The 13,261-nt window shown below is 37.9% G+C and overlaps 1 protein-coding gene across 3 annotated transcripts; it reads left to right on the top strand.

Annotated features, from left to right (window-relative positions):
* Window positions 1-519: 519 nt before the first annotated feature.
* LOC127414056 (eukaryotic translation initiation factor 5-like) lies at window positions 520-13,007 on the top strand. Of its 3 annotated transcripts, XM_051651749.1 has the most exons (12): window positions 520-629; window positions 784-982; window positions 1,891-2,170; window positions 2,292-2,373; window positions 4,055-4,227; window positions 8,487-8,598; window positions 10,173-10,294; window positions 10,405-10,566; window positions 11,166-11,327; window positions 11,572-11,736; window positions 11,928-12,068; window positions 12,583-13,007. In XM_051651749.1, the coding sequence occupies exons 3-12, from the start codon at window positions 2,099-2,101 to the stop codon at window positions 12,676-12,678; spliced, it is 1,287 nt and encodes a 428-aa protein (XP_051507709.1). In that variant the 5' UTR covers window positions 520-629; window positions 784-982; window positions 1,891-2,098; the 3' UTR covers window positions 12,679-13,007. The 3 variants fall into 3 exon arrangements, with proteins under 3 accessions (XP_051507709.1, XP_051507711.1, XP_051507710.1); XM_051651751.1 differs by lacking the exon at window positions 11,166-11,327; XM_051651750.1 differs by lacking the exons at window positions 520-629; window positions 784-982 and adding an exon at window positions 1,132-1,205.
* The last annotated feature ends 254 nt before the right edge of the window (window positions 13,008-13,261 follow it).

Raw genomic sequence — 13,261 nt, forward strand, 5'->3', positions numbered from 1 at the left:
TGCATTAGTGAGTAGTATTCAGCTGGTCATGTGATCCTAACATGGCAGCCCCCATGAGGGGACCCTCTCCATGTAGAATAAAACAACTAGGAGTAAAACTTTTTTAATGCAGAAAAGATTAGTGCACCTTTAAGATGCAGGGTTATGACTAGCTTCTGCTTGTTTTTACACCCTGATAGCATGCAAAGTTCAAGGTTTCATTTGTTGGCCTATACTGACTGTTGTATGATGCCCTCGTTGATTTTAACTCCACCGCACATCTATTATTTTTCATTCCATTAATGCAGATGTATGTTATTGTATTTAACACTATTTAGACAACAGTGTGTAGATTAAAGTCTACTTTTCTATTATACAAAACAGACAACTAGGCTAACTTACATAACCTATAATTTTCCATTGCGTATTGCAAGGGAGTTATATGAAAAAAACGCAGACAAAATGGTAATTATAGGTGGTACAGCGATGATTGTCGTTAAAAGGAGCAAGTCAGTGTTGTTATATTCGATACAGGAAGTGAGTTTGTCCAATGAGTGACCGAAGTGGGCGGGACTATGTGGATACTGAGCGTCGTGAGCAGCACGCACAGCTCATTCTACCATTGCGTAGAGCAAGAAGGTTCTGGAGAGGTAAGGCGTGTTGTTAACGAATGTCAAAATACAAACTGCTGGTGAATTCATTTTTCCCAGACATATCCTTAGCGACTGGTTAGCTTTATAAGTGTCACAGAAAGTGCCTAACCAAGTTACATTTGACAAAAGCAGCTCTCTCTTCCTAATCCAGCTTCTCCCCGGAGATCTGATACCCCCCTTCTGATCGGCTGCATCGCTCAGCACTTCCCAGGTCTAATCTGTCTTTCCCGTTGTGTCGTGTTACATTCTTTGGATCACGACCCAAACCATCTCCAGGATCTCCGCTGTCAACCCTTCACTGCGTCGCTGGACGACTAGCGTTGTGTTTATGTCTTTATTTTACGGAAACGGTGAGTATACGAGCGACTAGTTACTCTTAATGTGTATTACACATACACGTGAGCTATATGAACAGACGAGGTGGACATGATTGTCTTTGAGGCCTTTTTAAACGTGTACACCGCGTTAGCTAATGGGTGTGAGGTAGCTTGACAGAAACAAAATGGCGCCATTGTGCTTTTGCGCACTCAGAAGCAGCGCGACGATCACACAACTTTACGGACTCTTTCTGAGGTCTGGATTGTTTTAATCATTTAGTATTCGCTGTGGTACGTTATTGGCATTCGACGTCACTATTTCGATGGGAAAACAGCGTTTCTTGGGTTGTGCTTGATTGGTTAACCATGTGAATATCGACCTTGGGCTAAAACAAGTGACGCGACATAACGCTGTACCTCAAAACAAGTGTGTGTGTGTATATCTATCTATCTATATCGATATATATATATATATATATATATATATGTATGTATAAAGAACGAATACTGAAATAGTATGCGCAGTCGTGGTTTTATATCTGTCGCTTTGTTTTTTCGAAAGATTCTGTTTATTCAGTTGTACTAGCCGATGGACACGCGCTGGATAAAATGCTATAATTGTAATTTTACATTTGATTGGTATTAGAAAGTTTATTCCGTTAAGTAACACTGCGTTTAAATTTATTTTTCACCACGTGTTCATTTGGCTTGAGTCATACTCGGATCTGCTGACGCAGTCAGTGACGTATGTAGTCGAGCTCTTGATCAGGGGCTCTGCTACATTAATTTTTTCTTCTTCTTTTCTCATTTCACGACAAGACAGTTGTTTGCCTCTAGCAGATGTACCTCTGAGGCATACAAGCCCTATATTCATGGCCATGTGACTCATACATTGTATTTGTATTCTAATCTAATACAGTGTTTTTCTCTTCACCTTTCAGAGCTGTTGCACAGCTGTTGGAACGCAAGCGGGGGAAACCTAGTCCAGGAGCAAAGAGTTTGCAGCCACTGTGGCAAGATCTTTTTCATGTCAGAGACCGAGCACACTTGCAGTTGTTTATGTCATCCCCTCTTCTCCAGACAGAAGATACCCAAAAAGTCCCATTCGAGATCTTTTTATCTTGCTGATAGTGCCTCAGATCACTCAAAATGTCTGTCAACGTCAACCGCAATGTGTCGGATCAGTTCTACCGCTACAAGATGCCCCGTTTGATTGCCAAGGTACCTGTCATGCCAAAAAGAGACTGTTTTTGGTGCTGAATGCATTTTTTTTAATATAAAAGCTTAAGGATATATTGTCTAATCTATCCTCTCTTTTCACACTGTTCATTTCGTCTTACAGGTGGAAGGCAAAGGGAATGGAATCAAGACGGTCATTGTCAACATGGTTGATGTTGCAAAGGCACTGAATAGGCCTCCAACATGTATGTTTTTAGTTACAATTAGTTGTTAATATCAGAAAAGATTGTGATGTACTATAGTTATTTATTTACACTTTTGTTTCATTATGGAACAACTAGCAGCTTCTGTGTGAGGGATGAACAATGATGTTTTAATTTTCTTTGCTTAGGCTTGGGATCAATGCCTTTCACATATTGATAATCTGAAAATCGTTCCCTATGATTGTTGATTTTATACTGATTTTATTTTTTCAGATATAAATAAGGCTACTTGTTCCATAATATTTTTTTGTGTATTCATAAATATTTCTCAACACAACTTTGGTACAATGTGAGCAGCAGGATAACTTAAAAGGGGTCGCAGAATGGACGTGTCTGCCGGACGACATGGCGCATTCTGAAATCCTAAATTATTTTCTGTGAAGGTACACACACCGTCACTGGGGTTTGGTGTCTGTCAATGATGCCCAGCTATGACACGAGTTTGTTCAAAATTCTGCAGCGCCGCTGAGAACGACTCAAAACTGAATTGTAAAGTTTTCCATTAAATTTGACTCAAATCATTATCAAAAGACATGGATTGTTTACTCTAGCCATCACAGGAGATATATTGTGTAAAATGTATCTTTCATAAAGCCAACATGTATTTTCAGGTGGAAGTATGTCTTTTTGTGGTTTGACAGCTTGAATGAAAATTATTCAAGGCTAGAAAAAGAGAAAATGCATAATAATGGTCACCATTTCTAATGGTTCAGTTTGCGCAGTTGCACCAGTTTCATAAACTAACTTACAAACTCAACTTCTTTGTTCATTCTTGAAATACAAAAACCTTCGTAACTTTTTGTGCGTTTGTTGACTAGATTCACAACTTGGACTGCCGCTTGCACCGCATCCTTCAGTATTAAAGGGATAGTTCATAAAAAAATGAAAATTCTCATGATTTACTCACCCTCCTGGCATTCCAGATGTGTATGACTTTCTTTCTTCTGCAGAACACAAATGAAGATTTTTAGAAGAATATTTCAGCTCTGTAGATCCATACAATGCAAGTGAATGGGTGCCAAACTTTTGAAGCTCCAAAATCCACATTAAGGCAGCATAAAAGTAATCCATATGAATCCAGTGGTTAAATCCACATGTTCAGACACGATATGATAGGTGTGGGTGAGAAACAAATCAATATTAAAGTAAAAAAAATTTTTTTTATCATAAATTCTCCTCCCTGCTCAATAGGGGGCGATATGCACAAATATGTGAAAGACATGGATTTAACCACCAGAGTCATCTGGAGTACTTTTATTTTGCCCTTATGTGGATTTTGGTACTTCAAAATTTTGGCAGCCATTCACTTGCATTGTATGGACCTACAGAGCTGAGATATTCTCCTAAAAATCTTCAGCAGATGAAAGAAAGTCATACATATATGTGATGGCATGAGGGTGAGTAAATTCTGAGAGAATTTAAATTTCTGGGTGAACTAATCCTTTAAGTTCAGTAAATGTTATATCATCCCCTTGTGATATCCCAAAGCTATTACACCACCTTAAATGGAAGGCCAACTTGTAAAACGCACATATTAAGCTTTTAATTTAAATGTCGGCTATTGTTTATATCAATGCCTCAAATATGTATTGAGAAATTAACTTGCTGATCAAAAAATGAATTAATCTATATTTTATGACTCCTATCTTTGCTGTTTCCTCAGATCCAACTAAGTATTTCGGCTGCGAGTTGGGGGCGCAGACTCAGTTTGACGCAAAGAATGACCGCTACATCGTAAACGGATCTCATGAAGCCAACAAACTGCAGGATATGCTGGATGGTTTCATTCGCAAGTTTGTGCTGTGCTCAGAGTGTGACAATCCCGAGACTGACCTAGTAAGTTAAGAGAATAAAGGTTGCCTGGTGAATACAGATTTGTCCACACATGGTTAAACATTAAAGATTACTCCAGTTTGCTGTCTGTCAAATTTTTGGACATTTCTGGTGAGAATTTAAACTTGTTTTTGTCTTTTTGGTCCGAGTACAAGGTCAGTTGATTTTATGATGCAGTTCAATACACTTTTGACTTTGTCCCTTGCATTCCAAAACGCCTACACAAGTCCACCTGTTGACAAAATATCCCTGATTCTTCCAAAGTAGATGGTTGTGAAACAAGTCTTCTGAAATGCTCATACTGCTCTCTAGATTCATAGATCAAAGTAAGCAAATGTCTGCTATACATAATTTATTAGAATTGTTAATGTATTGACTGGGCATTTGTGACATTCTGGTTTTAGCTTGAATCTCACTTTGGTTTCATTTACCCAAGTAAAGCCAGATGTTTGCAGCCTGATGTTTTATTTTATTTTTATATTTTTTTTTATTTTATTTTTTTTTTTATTAAACCGTAGATACTCTGAACGTGCAGCAGGCACATGGAATTATTTTCACTAATTTAGAAAACAGTCTAAAAAAAAAAAGTGTTTATGCGACCCATTTAAAATACTTTTTCTATTCCAAATCCGATGCTAAATTCCTCTGAAAAGGGGCATTTATCTGCGACTTGCTTGCCTTGCATTATCCTGCTCTTGAAAAAGCCCGCTCAGTGGAAAAATAACAAGCACGCACAGATTTAAAGAGTCAAATGTGAAAACCTCCATATAGGGTTGGCATGGTTTTACCAGTTTTACTCGGTACAAGGTATGACATTTTATACCGGGTAAAAGGGGGAAACATTATGAATGGAACATCCAATATCAATACAATAGCCTAACAAATTGAATAGCCTTAAAGAATAGTTGCCTAATGAAGAGTTTGCGACCCATGATAAATTAACCTAAATAACGCATTGAAAGCCAGATGTTCTTTAGCAACGTATCAAATCACACAGGTAGCAAAGTATGCACACTGACAGAAGACATTTAATTGCAGGTAGCGAATATAATGTGCATGGTGGGTAACTGTAAAACATCTTGGATTCGGAATGACAAGAAATTAGAGGTGTGAATCTTAACTGACCTCACGATTCGATTACAATTCAAAGGGTAATGATTCGATTATAAAACGATTCTTGATGCATCACGTTCCTTCAATTTCTTTTTTCAGTTTCTTCAAAATTTATTTTTTTACTCTATTTTTTCCCTTTCAGCTTTTTATTTAACAGCTGTTTTAAAAAATCAGAACAAGTCATTACATAAACTGGCCTTTTCAGTATGAGCTGTGAACAAAACATGGAACATCCACAAGATTAAAGAAATGGTTCTATAGTTTAAAAGAGTATCTCAGTTTTTCAGTTTCTTTCTTTAGAACCTTATAAAAAAAAAAATCTCTTAATCACAAGAAAAAAATTCTTCATCAAAACACGAAGTACAAAGTACTGTTACTTCCAACTGATTATATTATTATTATTTTTAAGCATTGTAAATCATTTAAATAGTATTTAATAATTGTTATTTAAAATTAATCTATGCCATTCTATTCATTTAGATTTTTAACCACAAATGGAAGTTGCTGGTCCAGCAAGATATATCAGCTTCTATGAGAGTGCAGCTGTCAGATTCTCCTCTCCTCACCTGTACAGCGGTTTAAATAGTGCAGTTGTTGCTTCAGAAATTTATCAAGCATCTCGTATGCACTGTTCCATCTGTTTGCTCTGTGAGTAGAAGATCGCACGATCCTGTCGCAAAACCTACGATGGATTTCATACCTTTATCATCAGGTGTGCGCACTGTCCTGACAAGCAAGTGACCGGCAATGACAAAAGCCAATGAAATGGAGAGCGCAAGAGTAGAGAGGCATCGGAAAAAATTTTTTTTTAATGAAAACATATTATCGATTCTGATTCTTTCGAATCACGATGCATCGCTGAAACGATTTTTTCCAACAGCTCTACAAGAAATGCTATTAGACACACAGACACTCACTTGAAGAAACACACATTATTATTTTTAAGAACAGATAACAGAAAAGCCATCTATGCGCATGTCTGATGCACTGTTTGTTCGGAGGCATACAGTCTCGTGGAACAATTATAATTGTTTACATTTACAGTTATTTTTAGATGTTAATTTGTATTGGTCATCTTCCGCCTGTTGTCATAAGACGGATACTTGCGCAATGGTAAATGGAAAGGTGGTGTTTTTTGTTTGTTTTTTTAACCACTTTATTTTAACTGGATTTTCGTTCAGTTTGAAGTGCAATTTGAGTTTAGAAATGTCTTTGGTTTAAGTTTTCGTTTTTTTAAATGAATGAATTTAATTTTCAGTGCAAAATCACTAAAGCAAGAATATTCACCGATCCCTCAGCCGGGAGGGTTCATGATATAATTGGATATTGTGATATTTTTCTTAAAAAAATAAAAAAAAATAAAAATCGTGAACCTATTTCTTGCGTATCGCCCAGCCCTAGGAGGGAACAAAACAAATTTATTCACACACATTCAAAGTCGTTACCCTTCCCAAGCAGCTAAACTGAGTCCTGGAATAAAAGGTAATAAAACACCAACATTAAACCCACACCAACATTAAACCCGCAACAACCCACAATAAGTGATGTAATTGCCCAGACAACGAAATGCCCGACATGTAGCCCATGATGTAGAGAATGCACGTAGGTTCATTACCAAAGAGATGTTGCCCTTCACAACTGTTGAAAAACCATCTTTCAAAAAGTTGAACAACATTTTAATTGCGCTTCATCTTTTTTTCTTCAGTTTTTTTCAATTTATATTTATAATATATCTAAAAAAAAAAGTTCAAAGTTTGAAATCAAGCTGCCTTGCGTTATTGTGTAGGATATTGCTTAACGAAAATTACCCCATAGTACCGCTTAGCTTCCAACCAGCAGTAATAGTCGGTTTGAACGTGGACACCGCACCGGTGTGAAAATTAGGATATCATGGCAAGTCTACCGCCATAGCGACTTCCAAGCCAACGTTTCGGAAATCTGCTTCCCGCACCACCTCCAAAGTGGTTTCATAACTACTTAGTTTTTTGTTGAATTTCTCCCCTTTTTCTCCCCAATTTGGAATGCCCAATTCCCAATGCGCTCCTAAATCCTCGTGGTGGTGTAGTGACTCAATCTGGGCGGAGGATGAATCTCAGTTGCCTCCGCGTCTGAGACCGTCAATCTACGCATCTTATCACGTGGCTTGAGCGCGTTACCACGGAGGCATAGCACGTGTGGAGGCTTCACGCTATTCTCACCATGCACAACTCACCATGCGCCCCACCGAGAGCAAACCACATTATTGCGACCACGAGCAGGATACCCTGTGTGACTCTACCCTCCCTAGCAACCGAGCCAATTTGGTTGCTTAGGAGACCTGGCTGGAGTCACTCAGCACGCCCTGGATTCGAACTTGCGACTCCAGGGGTGGTAGTCAGCGTTTTTATCCTCCTTTTTGTTTTTTTGATATAATAATTTGTATTATTAATTATATTTAAAATGTGTAACATTAATATGACAGTAATTTAAGTGTAGCCTCTGTAAAAATATAAAGCCAAAAGTAAATGTATAAAAATGTTGAACAGTTTAATGGGTAAAATTATTAACCAACTAGTAATTCCAGTGTCGACTAGCAGCATCAGAACCGTCTAGTCGACTAGTCTCGTACATCCCTAATATGAAGACACCGTTATGGGTCTAAACTGCTAAAGAGTAAAAGTCCAGTATCTCATAGCAGTCACAGCATGCTTGCACTAACCTCCTGTGTATGCGCGCACCGTCAAAAAAGTATACTTTGAAAGGCTGAGCGTTAGACCTTAGCGTTTTGCGTCAAAACTAAAGTATCCTTTGAGCTTAAAGGTGTTCAAGTCAACTATAGGTATTCTTATCGAGTACCTTTTTAAAGTGTCTTTTGCATCGGATGTTTGATAACTCGTTTAATAATACATTTTGGACCTGTCAGTGGACAATTAAGAAATTTTGGCTCAACGGCATCAGTTCAAGGATGCATTCAGTTTTGACAGTCAGTTACAGTTTTTTTTTTTTTTACTATGTCTAACTGTAGTGGAGATCCAACCCTTACAGTCATGGCCTTTGATAAGAGAAAACATCCAATAATAATGTTTCTTTATCCGCTTAACAATTTGAAAGTTCTTTGAATCTGCCCACATTGTATTTGTTTGCTTTAATTTGCTTTATTTGTCTTTCAGAATATTAATCCAAAGAAGCAGACTATCGGAAGCGCTTGCAAGGCCTGTGGTTATCGGGGAATGCTGGACACTCGGCACAAGCTCTGCACATTCATCCTCAAAAACCCACCTGGTGAGTGGTGCTGTGCTTTTTGATTATTAGTATAATATACATCTGACTACCACTGTTCACATTATATTTAGCATCAAAAGTGATATGCAAAGCTTAATTTCCAACTATTTGTTAGAAAATAGTTTAGTACTGTATGCCTTTTAAATTGCTGATATTAGCATCGCATATACAGTTGAAGTCAGAAGTTTACATGCACCTTAGCCAAATACATTTAAACTCAGTTTTTCAAAATTCCTGACATTTAATCATAGAAAATGATCAGTTAGGTCAGTTAGGATCACTATTTTTAAGAATGTGAAATGTCAGAATAATAGTAGAGAGAATGATTTTTCAAATTTTCTTTCTTTAATTTATTTGGTAGCATTGCCTTTAAACTTGGGTCAAACATTTTGGGTAGCCTTCCACAAGCTTCTCACAATAAGTTGCTGGAATTTTGGCCCATTCCTCCAGACAGAACTGGTGTAACTGAGTCAGGTTTGTAGGTCTTGCTCGCACACCTTTTTCTCTCTCATGATTCCATCTATTTTGTGAAGTGCACCAGTCCCTCCTGCAGCAGAGCACCCCCACAACATGATGCTGCCACCCCCATGATTCATGGCTGGGATGGTGTTCTTTGGCTTGCAAGCCTCACCCTTTTTCCTCCAAACATAATGATGGTCATTATGGCCAAACAGTTCAATTTTTGTTTCATCAGACCAGAGGACATTTCTTCAAAAAGGAAGATCTTTGTCTCTGTGCACTTGCAAACTGTTGTCTGGCTTTTTTATGGTAGTTCTGGAGCTGTGGCTTCTTCCTTGATGAGCAGCCTTTCAGGTCATGTCGATATAGGACTCGTTTTACTGTGGATATAGATACTTGTCTACCTGTTTCCTCCAGCATCTTCAGAAGGTCCTTTGCAGTTGTTCTGGGATCGATTTGCACTTTTCGCACCAAACTACGTTCATCTCTGGGAGACAGAATGCGTCTCCTTCCTGAGCAGTATGATGGCTGCATGGTCCCATGGTGTTTATACTTGCATACTATTGTTTGTACAGATGAAAGTGGTACCTTTTTAGGTGTTTGGAAATTGCTCCAAAGGATGAACCAGACTTGTGGAGGTCCACAATGTTTATTCTGAGGTCTTGGCTGATTTCTTTTGATTTTTTCCATTGTGTCAAGCAAAGAGGCACTGAGTTTAAAGGTAGGCCTTAAAATACATCCACAGGTACACCTTCAATCAACTCCAATTAGCCTATCAGTAGCTAATTGCCTAAAGGCTTGACATAATTTTCTGGAATTTTCCAAACTGCTTAAAGGCACAGTTAACTTAGTGTATGTAAACTTCTGACCCACTGGAATTGTGATTATAGTCAATTAAAATTGAAACAATCTGTCTGTAAACAGTTGTTACAAAAATTACTCGTGTCATGCACAAAGTAGATGTCCTAAACGACTTACCAAAACTATAGTTTGCCAATATGAAATCTGTGGAGTGGTTAAAAATTTGTTTTAATGACTTCAACCTAAGTGTATGTAAACTTCTGACTTAAACTAAGTTTTTTTTGTGTGTGTGTGTGTGTGTGTTTGAAATCTAGAGAGTGATAGCACCTGTGTGAAAGAGAAGAAAGAGAAGAAAAACAGAAAGAAGGATAAGGAGAATGGCTCGGGAAGTGGTGAGGCTGGGAACCATAACGACGTAGATGCACCAGATGCTGTGGTGAGAGAGTTTGACAGGAGCAAGGGATTCTCATGAATACACATTTTCTATTTTAAGTGCCATTTGTTGCCAGTTTATTAAAGTGCATATATATATATGGTAATATATAGGACGGTGAGGAAGAAGACGATGACTGGGCAGAGGAAACCACAGAGGAGGCTCAGCGTCGGCGCATGGAGGAGATCAGCGACCATGCCAAGAACCTGACCCTTAGTGAGGACCTGGAAAAAACCTTAGAAGAGAGAGTGAACATGTTCTACAACTTTGTCAAGGTGATAATGCCAGTCTTTGTTTTATGTAACCTGGAGCACAACAGTAGGGTTCCTGCAATAAATAACTCATCCATTTCCTCCAGAGAAAAAGTTGACCACTCTACACTCACAAACAACTTCAAAGGAAATTGGTTGAATACTTTCAATCAACAACTATAAATGCTTTTATTTTGTACTGCTGTTTTTGATTTGATTATCATTCACAATGCTTCATAGGGTACATAGTTCATTCTCCCATAAAAGAATGTAAGCACACAGTCGTTTACATCTAGTCTTTTTGTTTGATTTTTCAAATGCTTCAAATCAAAGGGTTCAATGTTGAGATTAATTTTGCAGCTGGTTGGTTTTGTTCTTTGCTTAGAATTTTGTATTAAATCCCTATTCTATTGAGAAAACAAGGGTGGGGGAGGGGGGATTATTCTGGAAAAAGTAGACAGTCACTGTTGCGCTCTTGATATCCTTATTTCTGACCATTTCTGTATCTATCTCTAGATTAGATTTAGAATAACATTTAAGTCTAAACAGGCACAGGTCTATCAAGACTACTAGGACTAAAACATTCTCTCTCTCTCTCTCTCTCTCGTGCGCTTTCTGATCAGCAAAAGAAGGAGAGTGAAGCGATAGACTCAGCCGATAAGGAAATTCTGGCTGAAGCGGACAGGCTGGATGTGAGAGCCATGGGGCCACTCATCTTGAGTGAACTGCTCTTCAACGAGAACATCAGAGACCAGATCAAAAAATACAAACGCCACTTCCTACGAGTATGCTGCCACAAAATACCAGTTCTAAAACTAATTTTAATAGATCAGCATTTAGCTAGTGTTGACCAGTCATTTAAACATGTTGTAATGAGGGGTTCTGATATTCCAGTTGTTGTCACTTCGTTTTATCTGAGAAAAGTGCCACTTGGTGATGATGCTGCTATTTATATAATTTCATACATTTATGTTGGAACTTTACCATGCAGTCACATGGCTGAAAGTCCCAAATTCTCTTTTCTTACAGTTCTGCCACAATGATAAGAAAGCTCAGAAGTATCTGCTGGGAGGCTTTGAGTGTCTGGTGAAGCTTCATCAAGGTCAACTGCTGCCACGAGTGCCCATCATTCTCAAAGACTTCTATGATGCTGATCTGTTGGAGGAGGATGTCATCTTTGCATGGGCAGAGAAGGTGTGCATTTCACACATCTCAATTATTACTTTGATGGATGCATCTTTAAGAACATTATAAAAGATTAGGGCCATGAAACTTCTTAATGTTTGAATATTTTAAGGCACCTACCTATGAAATGTGTACTTGTATATACCATGAATCCTTAAAGACACTAAAATAAGAACAATGTTCCTTTTTTTTTGTGAAAGGTATCCAAGAAGTATGTTTCCAAGGAGCTGGCCAAAGAGATCCATGCTAAGGCAGCTCCCTTTGTCAAATGGCTGAAGGAGGCAGAGGAAGAAAGTGAGGGTAGCGAGGAAGATGAAGAGGAAGATGATGAAAATGTTGAGGTAATTTCCCACCATCTTTTATTTTTGGCAAACAGTTGGTTGGATTTATCCCTTTAACAGCTTGAATCCAAGTTGAACAAAGGTCCTTAAGAATTAGTTTTTGTTGTTTCGGAAGATAATGTTTTACTGTGCTCTTCTGTAATTGATATCTTCATACTGAGGAACAATTTTAATTTACATTTGTTTTGAGCTCAAACTCTTGCTGGTTCTCATGCAGCAACTAATTGTGTAGAGTATAAAGTATTGTGTTTACACAAGATAAATGTAAATCTTCAGTGTACCACACACACAAGTGTGTACTGAGGTGCAGGGTAATCTGTAGTATTTAATTAGAGAAGCAGCTTAATATTTTAACTGTCAGTGGGAGCCCTGGGACTGCAATTCGTGTAATTACATTAGCAATCTTCTCTGTGCTACAATTACAGAATAGCTGAGTTGTGCTTGGTGCATTCACATTTGCTGAAAAACTGTGCCAAATATGTTTTGTCTTACTGCAACTCTATTTCCTCTTCAGGTTGTGTACTCTTCCTCAGCACAAGAGCTGAAGGTGGAGACCATTCAGCCAGAGAAAGCAGAGGAGGAGGATGACCTTGACATAGATGCCATTTAACTAAATGACAAATGAAAAGATGGCAGCAGCCATCCAGATCCTTGCTACTTCCTGATTAAATAGTGATAAAATGGATAACAGTGGCCTCCTGTTAAGCACCAGTCTTTTTTTTTTTTTTTTTCACTTCTTAGTATACCTGCTTTACAAGAATGATTTTAATATAGCGCTTTCATTGACTTGCTGCTGAAGTATTAAGAACTTTTGAGCTTTATCATCTATATTGAGCTGTTTTGTTGTATAGTGAGCTTGACTTTGATTCATGGATTTGCATATACTGTATGTTACTTTTTTTTTTGAAATCATAAAATTAAAGTTTTTGCTATACATCAAATGGACAATTTGATGCGTTTTTACACAATGCATAACTTCATCAAGGGGCTATAAATGTGTGGATCACTGTAGGCTAACCCCCAAAATACATTTGGTCAGATTTTCTCACACTGCTAACATGAATTTCAAAACTCTTACAGGGATAGTTCACCCAAAAATAATAAATTTCACATCATTTACTCACCCATGCCATCACACATGTGTATGCTGCCTTCTGCTGAACACAAATTAAGATTAAGAATTTTCCAGCTCT

This window comes from Myxocyprinus asiaticus, chromosome 23, assembly GCF_019703515.2.
Source record: "Myxocyprinus asiaticus isolate MX2 ecotype Aquarium Trade chromosome 23, UBuf_Myxa_2, whole genome shotgun sequence".
NCBI lineage: Eukaryota > Metazoa > Chordata > Actinopteri > Cypriniformes > Catostomidae > Myxocyprinus > Myxocyprinus asiaticus.

What these genes read in the sequence shown, in the direction of transcription:
- LOC127414056 (XM_051651749.1), top strand. Translation starts at nt 2,099, where the DNA reads ATGTCTGTCAACGTCAACCGCAATGTGTCGGATCAGTTCTACCGCTAC. An exon ending in TGCCCCGTTTGATTGCCAAG is followed by an intron (nt 2,171 to 2,291) that starts GTACCTGTCATG and finishes TTCGTCTTACAG; the next exon opens with GTGGAAGGCAAAGGGAATGG. An exon ending in TAGATGCACCAGATGCTGTG is followed by an intron (nt 10,295 to 10,404) that starts GTGAGAGAGTTT and finishes GGTAATATATAG; the next exon opens with GACGGTGAGGAAGAAGACGA.